General features: G+C 46.2%; 6 protein-coding genes across 6 annotated transcripts; 3 read left to right on the top strand and 3 right to left on the bottom strand.

Moving 5' to 3' along the window:
- Positions 1–697: 697 nt before the first annotated feature.
- Positions 698–2417, bottom strand: FOMMEDRAFT_153503 (uncharacterized protein; the record flags this gene model as incomplete). The annotated part of the gene is made up of 5 exons (XM_007264210.1): positions 698–755; positions 794–1124; positions 1226–1339; positions 1400–1764; positions 1828–2417. 5 exons carry the CDS (start codon positions 2415–2417, stop codon positions 698–700), a joined length of 1458 nt encoding a protein of 485 aa, XP_007264272.1.
- Positions 2418–3712: 1295 nt separating this feature from the next.
- On the bottom strand, positions 3713–5182 carry FOMMEDRAFT_104617 (uncharacterized protein). Its single transcript, XM_007264211.1, has 4 exons — positions 4756–5182; positions 4585–4698; positions 4058–4489; positions 3713–3959 (listed from the first exon to the last, which is right to left on the bottom strand). Exons 1-4 carry the CDS (start codon positions 5165–5167, stop codon positions 3829–3831), a joined length of 1089 nt encoding a protein of 362 aa, XP_007264273.1. The 5' UTR covers positions 5168–5182; the 3' UTR covers positions 3713–3828.
- A 1176-nt stretch (positions 5183–6358) lies between these two features.
- On the top strand, positions 6359–7569 carry FOMMEDRAFT_132513 (uncharacterized protein; the record flags this gene model as incomplete). Its single annotated transcript, XM_007264212.1, has 3 exons — positions 6359–6411; positions 6466–6800; positions 6857–7569. 3 exons carry the CDS (start codon positions 6359–6361, stop codon positions 7567–7569), a joined length of 1101 nt encoding a protein of 366 aa, XP_007264274.1.
- A 356-nt stretch (positions 7570–7925) lies between these two features.
- FOMMEDRAFT_26877 (uncharacterized protein) lies at positions 7926–8760 on the bottom strand (the record flags this gene model as incomplete). The annotated part of the gene is made up of 3 exons (XM_007264213.1): positions 7926–8348; positions 8426–8623; positions 8686–8760. The coding sequence occupies 3 exons, from the start codon at positions 8758–8760 to the stop codon at positions 7926–7928; spliced, it is 696 nt and encodes a 231-aa protein (XP_007264275.1).
- Positions 8761–10234: 1474 nt separating this feature from the next.
- On the top strand, positions 10235–13323 carry FOMMEDRAFT_166397 (uncharacterized protein). The gene is made up of 9 exons (XM_007264214.1): positions 10235–10378; positions 10438–10623; positions 10678–10785; positions 10838–11051; positions 11110–11335; positions 11413–11820; positions 11869–13001; positions 13050–13062; positions 13128–13323. The coding sequence occupies exons 2-6, from the start codon at positions 10438–10440 to the stop codon at positions 11462–11464; spliced, it is 786 nt and encodes a 261-aa protein (XP_007264276.1). The 5' UTR covers positions 10235–10378; the 3' UTR covers positions 11465–11820; positions 11869–13001; positions 13050–13062; positions 13128–13323.
- Positions 13324–14510: 1187 nt separating this feature from the next.
- On the top strand, positions 14511–15282 carry FOMMEDRAFT_78718 (phosphatases II; the record flags this gene model as incomplete). Its single annotated transcript, XM_007264215.1, has 4 exons — positions 14511–14566; positions 14634–14905; positions 14964–15017; positions 15092–15282. 4 exons carry the CDS (start codon positions 14511–14513, stop codon positions 15280–15282), a joined length of 573 nt encoding a protein of 190 aa, XP_007264277.1.
- Positions 15283–15691: the final 409 nt, after the last annotated feature.

Genomic DNA, 15691 nt, shown 5'->3' on the forward strand with positions numbered 1-15691 from the left:
GACGAAGAGAAATGCGTCATTATATGCTCTCGATCTTCAGCAGTTGATTACATAAGCAACTATAATATGAGTCGTCAACTGATAGAACATTTCAATTATTGTATTTAGGTATAAAATAAAATAATTAATCTACTTTGTAATATAGTAAAAAGTAATATGACATGTATATAGCTTTCTAAACACACTGATGTAATTATTACAAGTAGATGAAATGCTTTTTACAATAATTGTAAACTATTTGTATAAATAGTCTAAGTATAACACACATATTATATACTTATAGTATACTTTTATTAAGATAATAGGGTACAATAAGTGCTCTTACACTGTTATATACATTAATATACCTTTTGCATAAATTATAAGATAACAATAGTTATTATTACATTATTATATTATAAATGTAACTCTTTTTTTAAGGTTATAATTTAAATGTAATACAAGTATAATACATGTAATAGATTTTATTCATCCTTAGTACTTATGTAGTCTTTATATACATTAATATGTCTTATTTAAACATTACAGTTCATTTACAAACCTTACAATTACTTTACAATGTATATACAATACACATGTTACTTTACAAAGTCTATAAGAAATTACAAGAAATGTGACATTTTCCTGATGTACAAGCAGTATTCCTGGCTCGAAGGATGCGCAGTGCTTCAGTCGACTCGGCGACGTTCCGGCACGTTTACCGCACTTCCTTGGCGTTTGGAGATTCGACTGTGGGATCCCTGCACCCGCCGACTCTTCGGTTGATAGATTCAGAAAGTCTTTCTTCAAGTACGGTTCATAGACAACGAGGTCTGCAAGCTCAATATGTACAAGCCTCTCCAGTTTATGACAAAAGGCACCCTTCTCGCCAGGGTTCACACGTCCCTTTATCAAACACATCTCTCCGTCATCGTTTTTGCCAACGCTGTCGTCATCGAAATTGTGGTTAGAATTTACATCTGCAATCGTCCCAGGCCACCAACCGCAAAGTAACTGCTCTTTGTTGTGACATTGTTTCTTCCAGCTCCTCAGTCGCTTATCAAGGTCGACTGTTCTCCCGACTTTTAAGACGAATGGTTTGCTATTTGGCATGTTCCTTGACGAATCCTCCTGCGTGTCTGCATCTCAAGCTAACGAGAAAAGGGAAGACAGTGACAGATCATGAGAACAAGTAGAATATTGTGCGAAAACATGAAGCGTGATTTGATATGAACATATAACATACTTCGCATTTCCAAAGCATAGACATAACCTGGTCTATCGCTCTTTGTTGGTGGTTTCATCATTTCAGCTCGTAGAGCGTCTTGTGTATCCGGGCGCAGGTAATTGGGTATGTATTCTGTAAATATTCAAGAGTTGAGAAATTGGAATTCCTTAAAGGATAAAATGGCACTCTTACTGGAGAAATCCACAGAGACATTATTTAGATTAAAATAGTGTATTGTCTGCCAATTGACAAACTCTGCCACAGTAATGTTAGGATGAAGGGCCTCCAGAACAGGGTCTCCCTTGACAGGAAGGCTGTAGCATTCTCCCAATTGTGCTATTACGGAGTATTGGGTATGTTCCTTGTTGGCCTTGCTGTTGGATGAATCCCTTGGTTTTGTCTGACATATTGGAGAGGAGGTTACAATAGGAATATGGTCATGACAGTACCACTTTTTCCCAGCAAGATCTGCCCTGGTCCAACGCATGCAGGGTTCCCCCTTCAGTGTTATTCCAGAGCACTGGGTTCGCTCGTCAACAGCCTTTCCATTGGACGAACTATTTGATATTGTCTGTCATATTGGAGAGGAGGTTAAAATAGGAATATGGTCATGACAGTACCACTTTTTCCCAGCAAGATCTGCCCTGGTCCAACGCTTGCAGGGTTCCCCCTTCTGTGTTATTCCAGAGCACTGGGTTTGCTCGTCAACAACTTTTCCAATGGACAAACTATTTGATGTTGTCTGACATATTGGAGAGGAGGTTAAAATAGGAATATGGTCATGACAGTACCACTTTTTCCCAGCAAGATCTGCCCTGGTCCAACGCTTGCAGGGTTCCCCCTTCTGTGTTATTCCAGAGCACTGGGTTCGCTCGTTGACGGCCTTTCCGTTGGATGAACTCTTTGATGTTGTCATAAGTACAGGAGGGCAAGATGCACTGTGATATTGCCTGAGAGTACTGTCCTCCAGCTGTGCAGGAGATGCACTGGGCAATTCTTTACTTTGCAGTTCATCATAATGTCTCCCGTGTGGAAAGTCGGGAGGATCGAGTTCTTGCAAGGTAGGGGTGCCTGGGTTCTCCGAGTGCCCATATTGTATTATTCGTGGTGGCTGATAATGAACGGATGTAGGAAAGCAACTATCAGGAAGAGATGGCGGGGATGAAGAGGAGGGCAGAGTCGGAGCCAGAAGTCCTCGTCCAACGTCCATGTCTGGAATCAAGGTAATTGTGTGTCAAGACAAGGCATTTAGAGATACACAGAATATGTACTTGGATCTTCCAACGAATTTAGGCTTGAGGTAATTCGTGCTGCTTAAGCTCAGTGCATCGAATTTACCGACGGGATTATCCTCCCTTGAGGACTTTCGGTGCTTCTTGAGGTTGCCACTACTGTTTGTCGAGTCACTCTTGTTCCTCTCTTCGAAGCCGTCAGTGATGGTGTGTTGAGAACAGACCAGGACCATGTGTGGATTATCGACCAGGAAAGAAAGGAGACTGGGAGGGTCAGGTAACGAGCAAACAGAAATCCAGTGCAATTATGCGGTACATATCCTTACCATGCTGGCACGGTCTGGTAGGTAGGTTCAGTCTAGGCATGCCACGACTAGGCCTCCTGTTCCTATATCAGACATGACTTCGATATGATATCACCATGTAATGTGTGAGATTATAGTACGCGGCATGCTGAAATATATCCCCGAAATAGCTCTCTGATCGGACAATAAGAACACTTTTTTGTCACTTATTTCAAATATTTTTGTTGTACTCACGATGAGTTACCTGTCGTGACGGTTCTATGCCTTCGATAACAGATGAGCCCTGGGTGGACAAATAGTCCTGGGCAACGCGACAGACAGCGCCGAGCCCTTTAATCAGCCTTGTGCATTGTAGGATGCTAAGTGCACACGAATCCAGTGCAATTGTGTATAGCACAACGTTGGCATTAGATGGTGACTGCTGTTCCGATTGTTTACATTAATGTGAAAGTTTCGAATGCAATCTAAGCAACAGGTATATCCCAGAAGAGCCAGAACCATAGCCCCATTGTTCTGTGCAGGAGGAGGAATTTGCTGCTGTCGTCAGCCGTCAAGTTCAGGGGCTGCACGAAGTCGCTTAGTGAGTGTATTATCACAAACGTGGGTGGGAAACCTGACCTGGCGAAATGCTTCCACCAATTCTCTCACCTTTCAATCTCACCATTAGTCCACACAGTGTCTCTCCTCGTGAGTGTTTATTCTATAGCCTATTTCTCTGTCATAGTGGTCAAAATGCACTGGAATCTGAATCTCAATGTCTCTAATGGAATGCACTACGCTCTGCCTGGAAATCTCGATATTCATACTATTGTGTCGAATTTGCACCTTACCGTTCAGTCCCATAGGAAAGGACAGTGCTACGAACACATTAGTCTATAAGAAAATAAATTATTTCTCTACATGCATATATATACATGTTCCACATATCCTAACCAAGTCCATGACATGCAGCGAAACGGGTAAATATATAATACAGTGTCAGTGAGTTCTGAACCAAATTCCTTCGATAGATATCCGAGAGCAAGAGCAATCATACAGCGAATCCGTCAGAGTCAAAAGTACGTATAGCAGACAATAGGAAATGCTATCGCAAACTCTCGACGAATCGTCCCCATTTCTCGATAACGGGCATCACGAGCAAGTCCCATTCTCTTCCCTTGTACGATCCCTTCTCTGGTCGGAGGAAGGAGAATATCTCCTTGTGGACTGTCCCGCCTGTGGACACGCACACATTTCGAAATGAAACGAACAGAATTGGTAAGATCGGTCTTTAGTTGTAATTTGTAGAGAATGAAGATAGGTGAATGACTCACAGTCAGCACAAGGCACATTCCCCTGTTGAAGGCTGTTCAACGCTGCAGACGACGCTCCAGCACGTTTACCACCTTTCCCCGGTGTGCCCGGGTTTGACCGCGGGATCCTCGCGCTCGTCGACTCCTCACCCGATACATTCTGGAAGTCTGGATTCAGGTACGGTGCATACACAACAAGATCCGCGAGCTCAAGATGCACAAGTCTCTCCAGTTTGTGACAGAAGGCACCCTTCTCACCAGGTTTCACACGTCCTTTCATCAAACTCGTCTCTCCGTTATTATTGTTGCCATTGTCATTTGCGACTGTCCCAGGCCACCAACCGCGAAGGATCTGTTCTTTCGAGCCGCACTGCTTCTTCCAGTTGTTTAGTCGTGTGTTGAGTTCGACTGTTCGTCCGACTTTCAGGTAAATCATGAATGGCGTGGACGGATCTAGTGAGAATAGAAGAAATAAGTTACTGATCATGAAACTTATGGGACAGCATTTGAAAACACGGAATGTAATTCGATATGAATGTACTACGTACCCCGAATTTCAAACGTATAGATGTATCCAGGTTCATCGCTCTTCGTTGGTGGCTTCTCCATTTCAACTCGTAAAGCAGCTTGGGTATCCGGATGTAGGTAACCGGGTATATATTCTATAAAGGCGAATCGTTGAAATGATGAAATTTGACAAGGAACAACGTCTCATTTACCGGAGAAATCTACCCAGACATTTGATTTCCAATAATATCCACTTTGTTCATTTACCTCTTTTTTATGTTGGAAGCAGAACCTTTCTACAGCAATATCGGGATATAGAGCGTTCAAAGCAGGATCCGTCTTGACTTGACGTGTACATCGTTCTCCTTTCTTTGTTCTTCCAGAGCATTGGGTACGTTCATCACCAGCCTTTCCATTAGAAGAACCCTTCGATGCCGTCGGGGACATCGGAGGGGAAGACACCGCGCGAGGTCGCTTTGGAGTACTGACCTCTAGCCGTGCCGGAGATGAGCCGGGAGACTTCCTACTTGGAGGCTCATCAGAATGCGGCCTGTGCGGAAGGTCGGGAGGATCAAGTTCTAGCCAAGCAGAAGCACTCGGGTTCTCTGAGAGCGCATATTGCATTGTTCGCGACGGCGGCTGGTAATGAACGGGCGTGGGAAAGAGCATCTGTGGAGGACGCGGAGGAGGTACAGAGGGAGGTATCGGAGTCTGGTCTATTGGTGTTGGGAAGGCCGGGGGTGTTGAGGATGAGGACACTCGTCCAGCATTAGGATTAGCTGGTCCATGCCTAGACAACAGTGTAGATGTAATCAATGTGGACATTCGAGGATATAAAGAAGACGTACTTGAATCCTCCAACAAATTCAGCTTTGGGACCTTTACCCTTTGTACCATCCAAGCTCAGTGCATCGAGTTTACTGACAAGATCGTCTTTCGTAGGTACGGGCGGGGCGGACATTCGCTGCTGCTTCTTAAGTTTGCCACTGCTGTCTGTTGAGTCGTTCTTCTTGTCCCTCTTGTCAAAGAGGTCGGAGATGAACTGTCGAAAGTGAGCCAGGATGGGCGATATTGAAGGTGGAGTCGAGTCGACGTAGTCCACCAGAAATAAAAACAATAATAAGTTCCCAGGGAATGAGTCAAGTAAACAGGCCTTAGCAAGGAGGAAGCGACAGAGCGAGAGCCGCTTTGTTTGACGGCGATCAGTAAGAGGGTAGGCTGGAAGGCTCGGTTGCGGTGCGCACACGAGTGCAGTGCAATTGTGCACTGCACGAGGTTGGCTTGCGATTGTGATTGGATTACGATCCTGATTGTTAACGTCAAGTAGAACGTCTTCTGGTTACACTGTAAAGCCTAGCGACGCCGTTGACTCATTCTCGCGTATAGCAAGAAGAAACGGACGTCGTCGCCGTCGACTGAGAGACCACATAAAGTCCTTTACTGGTTCTCGTACATATTAGCAAGCGTGGGAAATGTAAACCAAAAATGCTTCCGTTTAAAAATAATTTTGTCACTTTTTCTCTAAATTCCTACTCAACCCTAGTCCATACGGCACCCTACTAGTGAGTGTTTTTCCATGTCTTTATTTCTTAGTTCTTGCAAGATGAAATGCACTGGGCTCTGAGTCTTCAAGACTTCGATGTAATGCACTACGCTCTACATGAGCGGCGGCTTAGAAACCCGTTGACTGATTCACACCCCATCATATACATTCTCTTTTGTTGAATTTTATCTCATGCTCCATATCAACTTAGGACAACTGTCATGGAGGGAACAGATGTTGACCAAAAGGCGTTCTGCGACCTCTTAGGCACGATGACTTCGAGCGTGCAGGCGACTCGGGAGTCCGTCAAGAAAATTTTAGCTCAGTGCGCACCGTCCTTCTCTCCTGATTAAACACTCTTCTAACAGACTTATCACAGGACAGACCTTGATACGAAAGACGGCATATCGCTTCTCTCACTCAAACACCACCTCATGCTTTCATACTGTCAAGCACTTGTACTTCTCTCCGCCCACCGCGTACTCGGTCACACACTAAACGATAGGACTTCATCAACCCAACAAAGCACATTCAGCTCCGCTGAACGCAGTCCTCGAGGTTCTCAAGCCGGTGATCTCGTGGATTCGATGATTGAGAACAGAACAGTGCTAGAGAAGGTGAAAGCACTTGAGAGTAAGATGCGATACCAGATTGAGAAGCTCATTCGGCTAGCGGAGGAGTCTCCTGACGATGCTGGGAAAAACATCGTCAATGGTGCGTATTTGCCCCCAATCGATTGTCCGGAACGTTGGTTTTAATACGTTATGTAGATCCTCTTGCTTTCCGACCGAATCCACAAAACTTAACGACCCAGGACGCCTCAAATTCTTCCGAAGGCACTGCCTCAGACTTGGGCTCGGACTCGGAATCAAAACAAAAACGGAGCGGGATCTACCGTCCCCCAAAGGTCGCTCCAATGCCTTACACCGAAGACGGTGCGCGCTCAAAGTCCAAAGACCATCAACGCCGCGCCCCCATACCAAACGCACTCGTCCAACTAGGGCACTTCGACCCCCACATGGAAAGTACCTCTGGTCTCGGAAACGTCCCCGCCCTCCAATCCGCACGTGCAAAAGAACTTGCGCGCATGACAGAGTTCGAAGAAGAGAACTTCACGCGACTGGTAATGAAGAAAAAGGATTCAAAGCGTCGAAGACGGGACGAGGAGGACCTTGCACTTGGTGGGACGGGCGCTGGGCTCGCTCCTGGTTCACGTGGCCGCGGGAGACGCGGTGTAGGCCTAGAAGACGAGTTTGCTGACGTTCTCAAATCAGTTAACCGCCGAAAGGAAAGTACGATCGGTGATGGGTATGAAGAACTCCGTCAGCGCGGAAAGAAAGACGATGTATTATCACGTTCACGTGCGAGAAGTCGGGAGGAACTTGAGAGCGATGTTCTAGGAGGCCCCAAAAAGAAGAAAGGCAAGTTCGAGAAGGATCAAGCGGCGTTGAAAAAGGTGTTGAAGAGGAAGATGAAACGATAGCTGGCGGCTCTATCCTGCTTCCCTGCTTCAAATGCATTGTATTTTTCATGATGCTTGTCTTGTCGTTCCATTTTAACCTTCCGTAGTACGCGGATGGAACGCGGATGCGTTCATAGCATTGTCCTTCTACGGGCATAAAAAGGAGATGCATATAATGATGTGTCTATCGATACAGTAGTGCAGGTAATAAATGAGGATACATGTGTGGGCGCATATAAGCAATGTAACAAGGCGTGTGAAGAACGAAGTGAAATTAAGGGACAACCAAGCAACCCATGTCCTCATTATTCATCCATAAAAGGCAAAGAAATAGGTAGGGGGGAAAAAGGAAATGAGGGAGGTATAAATATCAAAGATCAATCCTCAATTAAGAAATCCCAGTCCCAAGTCTGTACACTCTGCTGTCGGAGTCCCTTCTTCTCCGATGCTCCATTGCTTGCGCTAACACCACCAAACATCCGGCGCCAGACATCACCAGTACGTCTCTGCTGCGCAATGCACTTCTCCGGCTCCGCACGCCTCGAAAGCACATCCCACACACGGAACGCAACACGGCCGCCAGTCTCGACATTGATTTCATCTCCTCTCCATGCTTGCGGTACTGAATGGTTTATTCGCGCGTTTGGCATGATGCGCTCGACGAATGATGGTGAGAAGGAAGCGTGTGACCCGGAAACAGTGATGAACCCAGTAAAGTTTGAAGGTATCCAGACGACGACATCCGTATTGAGCCCACCTGTGATTGTAAGGTTGAATGATCGATTTAGAGCATGTCGGCACTAAAAATCCATCAATGATATCATGGCAGTCAGACATCTTAAACTGATTAATATTATGTGCAAAAGAAGATATTTACGACTTTCGCGCGGACGGCTCCTGCTTCGCTGCTCAGGAACATTCCTGTCCTGTGATTTTCGGGTTGTAGCCGTGGCCGATGAGGTGGCATGACTAGGTCGATGTCAATAGAAGCACTATCTGTGCATCCCTCGAAGTCCCACTTCTTTCCTGGCCTATAGGTGATTTTGTGTGGACCAGTAAGAGTGTCCTCCTGGAGCTAGAGATTTCCAAGCAAAAATCATCAGAAAAATATATTGATAAATAAAATGGTGTACTGACGCTTTCTGAGCTACTGTTGTTCGGCTTCTCGCTGAGGGGAAGGTCATGATGCCTCTGGCGGAACATTGGGCCCATAACAGGAAGAAAGCAAAAGTAAGAAATTTTGGAAGGGTTCGAAGGGAGAACGAGATCCGTAAATGACGGGGGAGGTTGAAGGACATATCATGTTGCCAGCTAGCAGTATTTGAAGACTAGAGAAGCCAGGGGAACGAGAGTCAAGAAAGTACAAGGACATCCATTAGTGATTGCTTCCGCGTGCGACCGCGACGGAAACGCCGATCACATGCCCGGATCCGGATACCCGAATTACACTTGCCCTCTTGTTTTTACCAATAACCTGCCTGCATCTGTTACCTTCAGCCACATCTGTTATATCCCACAGCATGCTGCTCCTGTTTGTTTTTTTCCAATAGAACGCCTAGATGACGCTGTGGCGACCACGTGCAAAGATAGTACAAGTCTTCCACGCTCACAACAATAACAGCAACACTTCGTTTGTACCCAGTTCGGACTGTTGTGCCTTCTGAAATGGTTCCGCAGCCCCTCAGTATGGTCTTGGTATATAAGGAACCGAGGACAAAGCGAGTTTCCATATTTTCCCGACTCAGTCATTCAGTGACCCTTGCATTCAGCTTTCCGCGTTTAGACACTCCTTATGGCGTGGAAATGCCTTTTGCCTTTCCCTGGATATCACCGCGAACAATTGTAGGCATCGGACATCATGTTCGTCGGATCGCGTTGTTATTCGCACAGTAGCCCTATATCATATGGTCATGGCATCAGTTATCCCGTCAAACACCGCGAGTTTGGTCTGATCTCGCAGAAGAAAACAATACACCGCACCATACATACAAGAATTTGAATAGCCACCTCCGCTACGACAAATGCTAAAGAATGGTTGAGCTCACCGCGACACACCGAGTCATGATTGAGCAAGACAAGATGCATTGCTCAAAGCGGATTCGCGGAACAGATAGTCATCCGCAGTGGGAAGCTGGCCATGAGCGCATGAGCAACTCGGAACACGGAGCTTGAGTTCGGCATCTTGACGAGTCTTCTGGTACAATAAAGCTGTTCAAAGACGAGCCTGTCGGGTCCGAGGGAAGGTGCCGCCCGAACCCGTAACTGGCGACGGTGGAGGACGGTGTTGGTTCTATAAACCGAGTTTGAAATAGACACGTGAAATATACGGGAAAGCCGTTCAGTTGTACCGTTTTCCAACGTGTTCAGATTGAAATCGCCTTCAAGCGGTTGAGGGAAATTGACGAACGTGTATTGAAGAGACTTGCCGTCCCTGCCCTGACAATTATTAACGTTTGACCGAGGAATCACTATGCAAAGAAAGAATATAATGGCCAAAGAGGACAAGACAGGTGCCTAGAAAGACGCTCAAAGCAAAGACATCGATTTTGTGAATATCAATGTGATGTGATGGTAGCCTGTAGGTCACGTTATTGAGGCAGCATGGGAAAGGAAAGAACTGTGATTATGTAAGGAGCCTTGTTTGTGTCACCGCGTCGATCTTCCGCTCGGTTGTGGAAGCTGACCACTGACCATGAACACACACAGCGGACGGCCCTTGAAGAACAGTCAATAACCACTATAGGAGCTTGTTTGCATTATATTTCTTCTAGTTATTCAAGCTGGCCGCATCTGCGCACTAGGAGTCCGCTGTTGGCCGGAGCCAGGACGTGTTGGTTTCTCCTTAATTTGCGCCGCTACTGTCTCTGACTCAAACAATCTCATTTCTAGATGCGCTTCCACTTGAACGCGACCACATTTGCTCGACTTACATACTTCATTATCGTCATAATAATCGCTCTTTTGCTGCTTATATCATGCATTTTCCTACTCTCGCAAGCGGTCCGTACTGCACCGAACCGAAACTGGGCACACAACTTCAACGCTTTGATTATTGGCGCAGCCTATGTTCTCGTCGTATGTTCCTTCGGAATATGTAGTTCTACTGTGCTTAGAGCTTGACTTGCATAGCTTGTCGCATCCTTGCTTCTATGTCTTAAAAGACGTTTGTCAGTTCGCTTACAGCTTACGCGTATACCGAAGCGCAGGATTGCTGTTGGGAAAGGAGACGTACCGAAGGTATGTCCAAATGCACGTCGTCCTAAGCTCCAATTATATGATCCCTTTATAGTTGGTTCATGTATTCATCGAAGAAGAATTGCTGCGCTCTTCTGCTATATTTCACGCTTCTCTGCCGAAAGTTAGCCATCGAGAGGGGTGGGGATCTCCTGGTACGCTTTATGAAGTACGGGTTACGGCGTGCTCTTATGTCAATTCTTCCACAGGGACAAGATGGGAAGACATTCGCTTTCGCACGACAGTACTGGACCTTGTTCCACGAGTTGGTCTGTTTATTCCCGTTGCCAAATTTGGGGATACAGGAACTGAAAAATCTCGCTGCAGACACTGCTGCGCGCACAGTTATCCCGTCAATGCCGCCTCTCTCACCACATGTTTCACTCGTCCATCATCTGCGGCACATCAATCCGCTGCTTTCTGCGGAGACCCGCGGTCAAATTTATTTTCACACATTCACCAACGCAGTCGAAAAGGCTCGGTATGCAGAAGCAGAGATGACGCAGCCCGAATTTGAATCGGCGTTTGAAGCGGGTTGCGCTCTTGAGGGAATGTAAGTGGCTTAGTTATTAAGTTTGATGTTGGTGCGGAAGAGACCGCTGACGAATGTATTTGCTCGTTGTGTTTCAGTTTACTCACATATCAGCGCATGCTCAAGGAACGTCAGGGGACTATACAATAGTCGAAGGAGGACAACCCGGAATGAAATAGACAGCTGACGGAAAGCTCCGAGGTCATAAAAGTGCGGGCCCATGCCCAGCGATTCTGTCCTTCTCGTGGCAGGCTCAGAATCAGCCGTTCGGATGGGATAAACCAAGGCCGCTTACGATCTTGTCGGACAGTCAAAATACAGTCATCACACTATAACTCTTGGCTAAGAATCCCGTGCATAATTAGCTATCTCATCCTTTTTTCGGTCCTTGAGTACTACCGAACTTTGTAACTAGAAGCCAACTTCGTCGGTCACTGCACTTGTCTATCGCGTCATTCCTCCTCGCACTTTTCGGCCCGAACGCCTCTGCGTGCCGAACAGAACCAGTAAGACCAATTGCGTAGTACATATTCCTTTCTGATATATTACTGCAGTGCATCGGCATTCTGTGTTTTGCAGAATTCTTTTATTGCCGAACGAGCTTCTCACAAAGCTCGATTCATATACTTTTAGGGCAGTCACGTTCTTATATCCAATTGCCTGTTGATGGCATAGCCTCTGCCTTGATGCTGCACCATATTTGGCAATACCCTATTCGATATCGTGAACCGCTCTGCGCGCCCTTTCATGGCATTTCTTCCTAACGCTGCTTCGCCAATCCGCCTACAACGGTTACGCTGCCAAATGTTCTTGATGGTGGTGAGCGCTAAACCCCGTGTGGGGAACTAGTCACTCCGTTACAACAAGTGCAAAACTATCTCATTTCCGAATACCTAAGACAGATGCCAGGTTTGCCCCGTGGAGAGCTGGAGTTGGTGTGGTTAACACTTAAAACAATTGTAATCAGGGAGGATGTGACGCTTGGCGAATCTTCTACACAGTTTATTACTTGCCGGCAATTGCACCAACATCACAGGTTGGCCAATTTAGCAATTCGCATGTGGTTGAGCGGAGTACGCGATACTTCCTCATATCCGAGTTTCTCCTGAGGCAGGCATTCTTAGTTTCGTCTAGCTCAGTACACATCCCATTATCCGCGGAAGGTCGTCGTAGACCCGAAACTACACAGCTTACAGACTCATTGCGGTTATGTACCCGCCGATTGATCGAAGGTGCCGCAGAGAAAGAAGTCCTAGGCCCAGGGTTTGCGAGAAAATATACACATTTTGCGACTTTCAATGCATCTACCTTGATTCATACTTTTGGCGCAGCTTTGATCCTTGGTTCAGAACCAGTGCCGAGCACCTGAGGACAATATTAGTCTCTCATGGCTATGAGGCTACACCGCCTGAATTTCAGTACTCTTTACCTCATACATCTTGGGCGCTCTACGATACTGGTTATTCATCAATAAGTTGGTTCTACCCTTTTCTCTTTCTCGTGGATGTCTGTACTAGTGGCACCTCCGAGTCATCAGAGCAAGGTACTTGTTTGACTTCTGCTCGTTTAGAAAATCCGAAGTTTGATGTCGGGGACATATGACCTCGTGTGCACAAAGTACTAGGCGTGAGCTCACCTCGGAACACCTCTTTCAGTAGGTGCACCCAGAGGATTCATTACGCCAGGAGTGAGTATCATTATCCAATTGTTATTGATTTACACTGACGGGACTCAGAGATCCTACCATGGTACGTAATTCCCTCTCAATCCCTTAATCACTATTACGCTTATCCCTCCTGATGATGAACACAAGCCTTGCACGTAAGTGTGATCCATGCAATCGTTCTCAGTAGATGTCCCGTGTAACCAGAATAGGGTTGTTCATTAGAAGTGGAAGGCAAAAAGCACCTTTGGCCAATAGGTGATCCGCCATCGGAACATGAACCCTAACTTGCGCGACGCTCTCGAGTCATTCAAGCTTTACGAGCTTGAACAGCCTGACCGCCTTTCCCGTAATCCCGTTGAAACACAAATCTGACCTTGAACTGGTAAATCTAGACAAAATTAGACGCTACAGTAGTTTCGCACGGTAATAAGTCTGCGCGCCTTGCAATGCCTGCACTTTGACTCTCACCACTATGTGCTCACCCGTCTCTGACGTTTTGCATTGCAAGCCGCCCGCACGTAAGTCGATTCCGCTGCATGCTTGGATTTGTTTTCCAATTTCTGCGGGTGTGGCCACTCCGAGTCATTGAATTCAGGCACGAAGCCAATCATCGAATTCAGTAACGGCTAATGTACTGATTCCGGAAAACAAATCGTTGTGCGCGCAACGTACAAGTTGAAAGCGCCCGATGTCCTATTGCAATGTCTATTGGTACAGCCCACTGATAAATTTACTAGGAATAACGGTGCTGGATTGATCCACTGTGCCAGTTTTGATTGCGATCCTAAACTCGTAGAGGGAGTAATCTGAAATTCGTTGTCTTTGCATTCTACCAGGATTTTCCACTAGGTTTGGCCGGTTTTAGCGAACCATGGGCTGTGCATCAAATAATTAATCGGTTTATCTGAGTACAACTCCCAGTAACCAGCAACGAAGTGGCCGTGACGGCACATCTTTGCAGCCCTGATCGGCGCGCGTGACTCATGCCTCCGACATGATCATCCTCGTCCCTGACTTCATGCGCTGGGAAACGTGGATATGGAATTGGTCTTCTTGCACGCGGAAGTATACTATGCTTGAATTGCTTTCCTTGGCTCGACTGCTCTCAATCTTCTTTTGTTTTTGTGATAAACCAACCTGCCATCTGCTTTACTGCGAAACGCGCTTCTTGCTCTGAACATTGCTGCCATGGCCATACCACTTGTCTCTATAGGATCTCGCAGTAGAGACGAGTCATTGCCTTGCAAGACGAGATACCTCTGTACTGCCTCTCGACTCCCAGCTTCGCTGACTCCGGATGAGTTAATACTAGCAACTCGATTTGTCCCGCCCATCTCACAGCATGACTGCATTCAGGCATTTCGGTTCTCATGTGTTGCTCAGTTCACCGACGAATATGCGAGTATAAAGCAAGAGCACTTTCACCTACAGATGTTCCAGTTAACGTACGCTTCAGAGCTCTTTGCCAGCTCTCTCCTTTCAGAGGTCACTCGAACAACTTTTCTGTTCTGTAATTGAGCAACCCTTGTAATGGGTTGGAGACATCACGTAGACCCGGTTATTGAAGGAAAGCTCTACATTGGGAAGTCAGTATATTGGCGAAAGTCTGGTATTTTACCACACACCTACTCATTTACCATGCCCTTGATCTAGTATTACTACTGCGTGCAGCTCACACGCCCTGCACGACAGGAGAATAACGCACATTGTATCCGTCTGCAACGAACCAATCCCTGCACAACATCCGCAATCCGGATACTTTACACACAAGGTCCCCGTTGAGGATCACCCGGCGGAGGACATATTGATACACCTCCCGGTAGCTTGCCAGTTCATCCATACTGCGATGCAGACGCACGGTGCTGTCGTCCTGGTACATTGCGTACAAGGACTCTCAAGGAGCGCTTGCGTTGTAGCTGCTTATCGTAAGTTTTATGTCGCAAATCAACAACTACGCACTGCCGACTTTAAACCCTTGCACAGTGATGTGGGCCCGGCGAATGTCAGCAACAGACGCAATGACCGTTGTACGACAGTGTATGTTTATTTCTCTCCCTCTGTAGCGTCAATAACTCTCATTATTTACCAATATATTATCCTTCCCTAAACAGCGCGAGAACAGGTCTGGATTAATCCAAGTTTCCAAGAGCAGCTCACCGTCTTCGAAGCGTGTCGCTACGCACCACACCCGAATGATGGTGTCTACCGAATGTGGCGCATGAGACTCGAAGACGCACGCAGACGGATTGCCGCCGAACAGGCACGACAAGCTGGACCGTCTTACAGACCTGGCTGGAGCTAACATTCCGTGTTAGCTTCTATGGACAATGACTCCATCGGCTCTTATCAAACTGTTTCGTTTTACAACTTGCTTTGAAATTGCTAAGTAATAGACATTTACACAACCAACAACACTTGGATATTTTCAACAAATTGCTCTCTTCTTCAAACCTTTACAATGTGGACAGTTTAGACTCATTTTTCATAAATAGTAATGTGTATATTGGCATGTAGAAACTTTTTTTAACATAACATTTCGAATTACATGCAATTTATTTTTTAATGACTGATACACAGTATCAGCAATTGCTGAGTGCATGGCAAGTGAGTCACTACAAAATGAATGTTTGATGCACACTGCATATGATTTCTTATGTGCTGAGACAACAACACTGGGTAGGACTAGCTAAATATTCTAAAATGCATGCCTT

Source organism: Fomitiporia mediterranea (assembly GCF_000271605.1).
Source record: "Fomitiporia mediterranea MF3/22 unplaced genomic scaffold FOMMEscaffold_3, whole genome shotgun sequence".
NCBI classification, from domain to species: domain Eukaryota; kingdom Fungi; phylum Basidiomycota; class Agaricomycetes; order Hymenochaetales; family Hymenochaetaceae; genus Fomitiporia; species Fomitiporia mediterranea.

Excerpts from the sequence above, each read along its gene's own strand:
- FOMMEDRAFT_166397 (XM_007264214.1), top strand. The coding sequence starts at position 10,438 with ATGCGCTTCCACTTGAACGCGACCACATTTGCTCGACTTACATACTTC. Across the intron at positions 10,624-10,677 it reads GCGCAGCCTATGTTCTCGTC|CTTGTCGCATCCTTGCTTCT; the intron begins GTATGTTCCTTC and ends TGACTTGCATAG. Across the intron at positions 11,336-11,412 it reads GGTTGCGCTCTTGAGGGAAT|TTTACTCACATATCAGCGCA; the intron begins GTAAGTGGCTTA and ends GTTGTGTTTCAG.
- FOMMEDRAFT_104617 (XM_007264211.1), bottom strand. The coding sequence starts at position 5,167 with ATGCAATATGCGCTCTCAGAGAACCCGAGTGCTTCTGCTTGGCTAGAA. Across the intron at positions 4,699-4,755 it reads TGTCTGGGTAGATTTCTCCG|AATATATACCCGGTTACCTA; the intron begins GTAAATGAGACG and ends TCGCCTTTATAG. Across the intron at positions 4,490-4,584 it reads CTATACGTTTGAAATTCGGG|ATCCGTCCACGCCATTCATG; the intron begins GTACGTAGTACA and ends TATTCTCACTAG.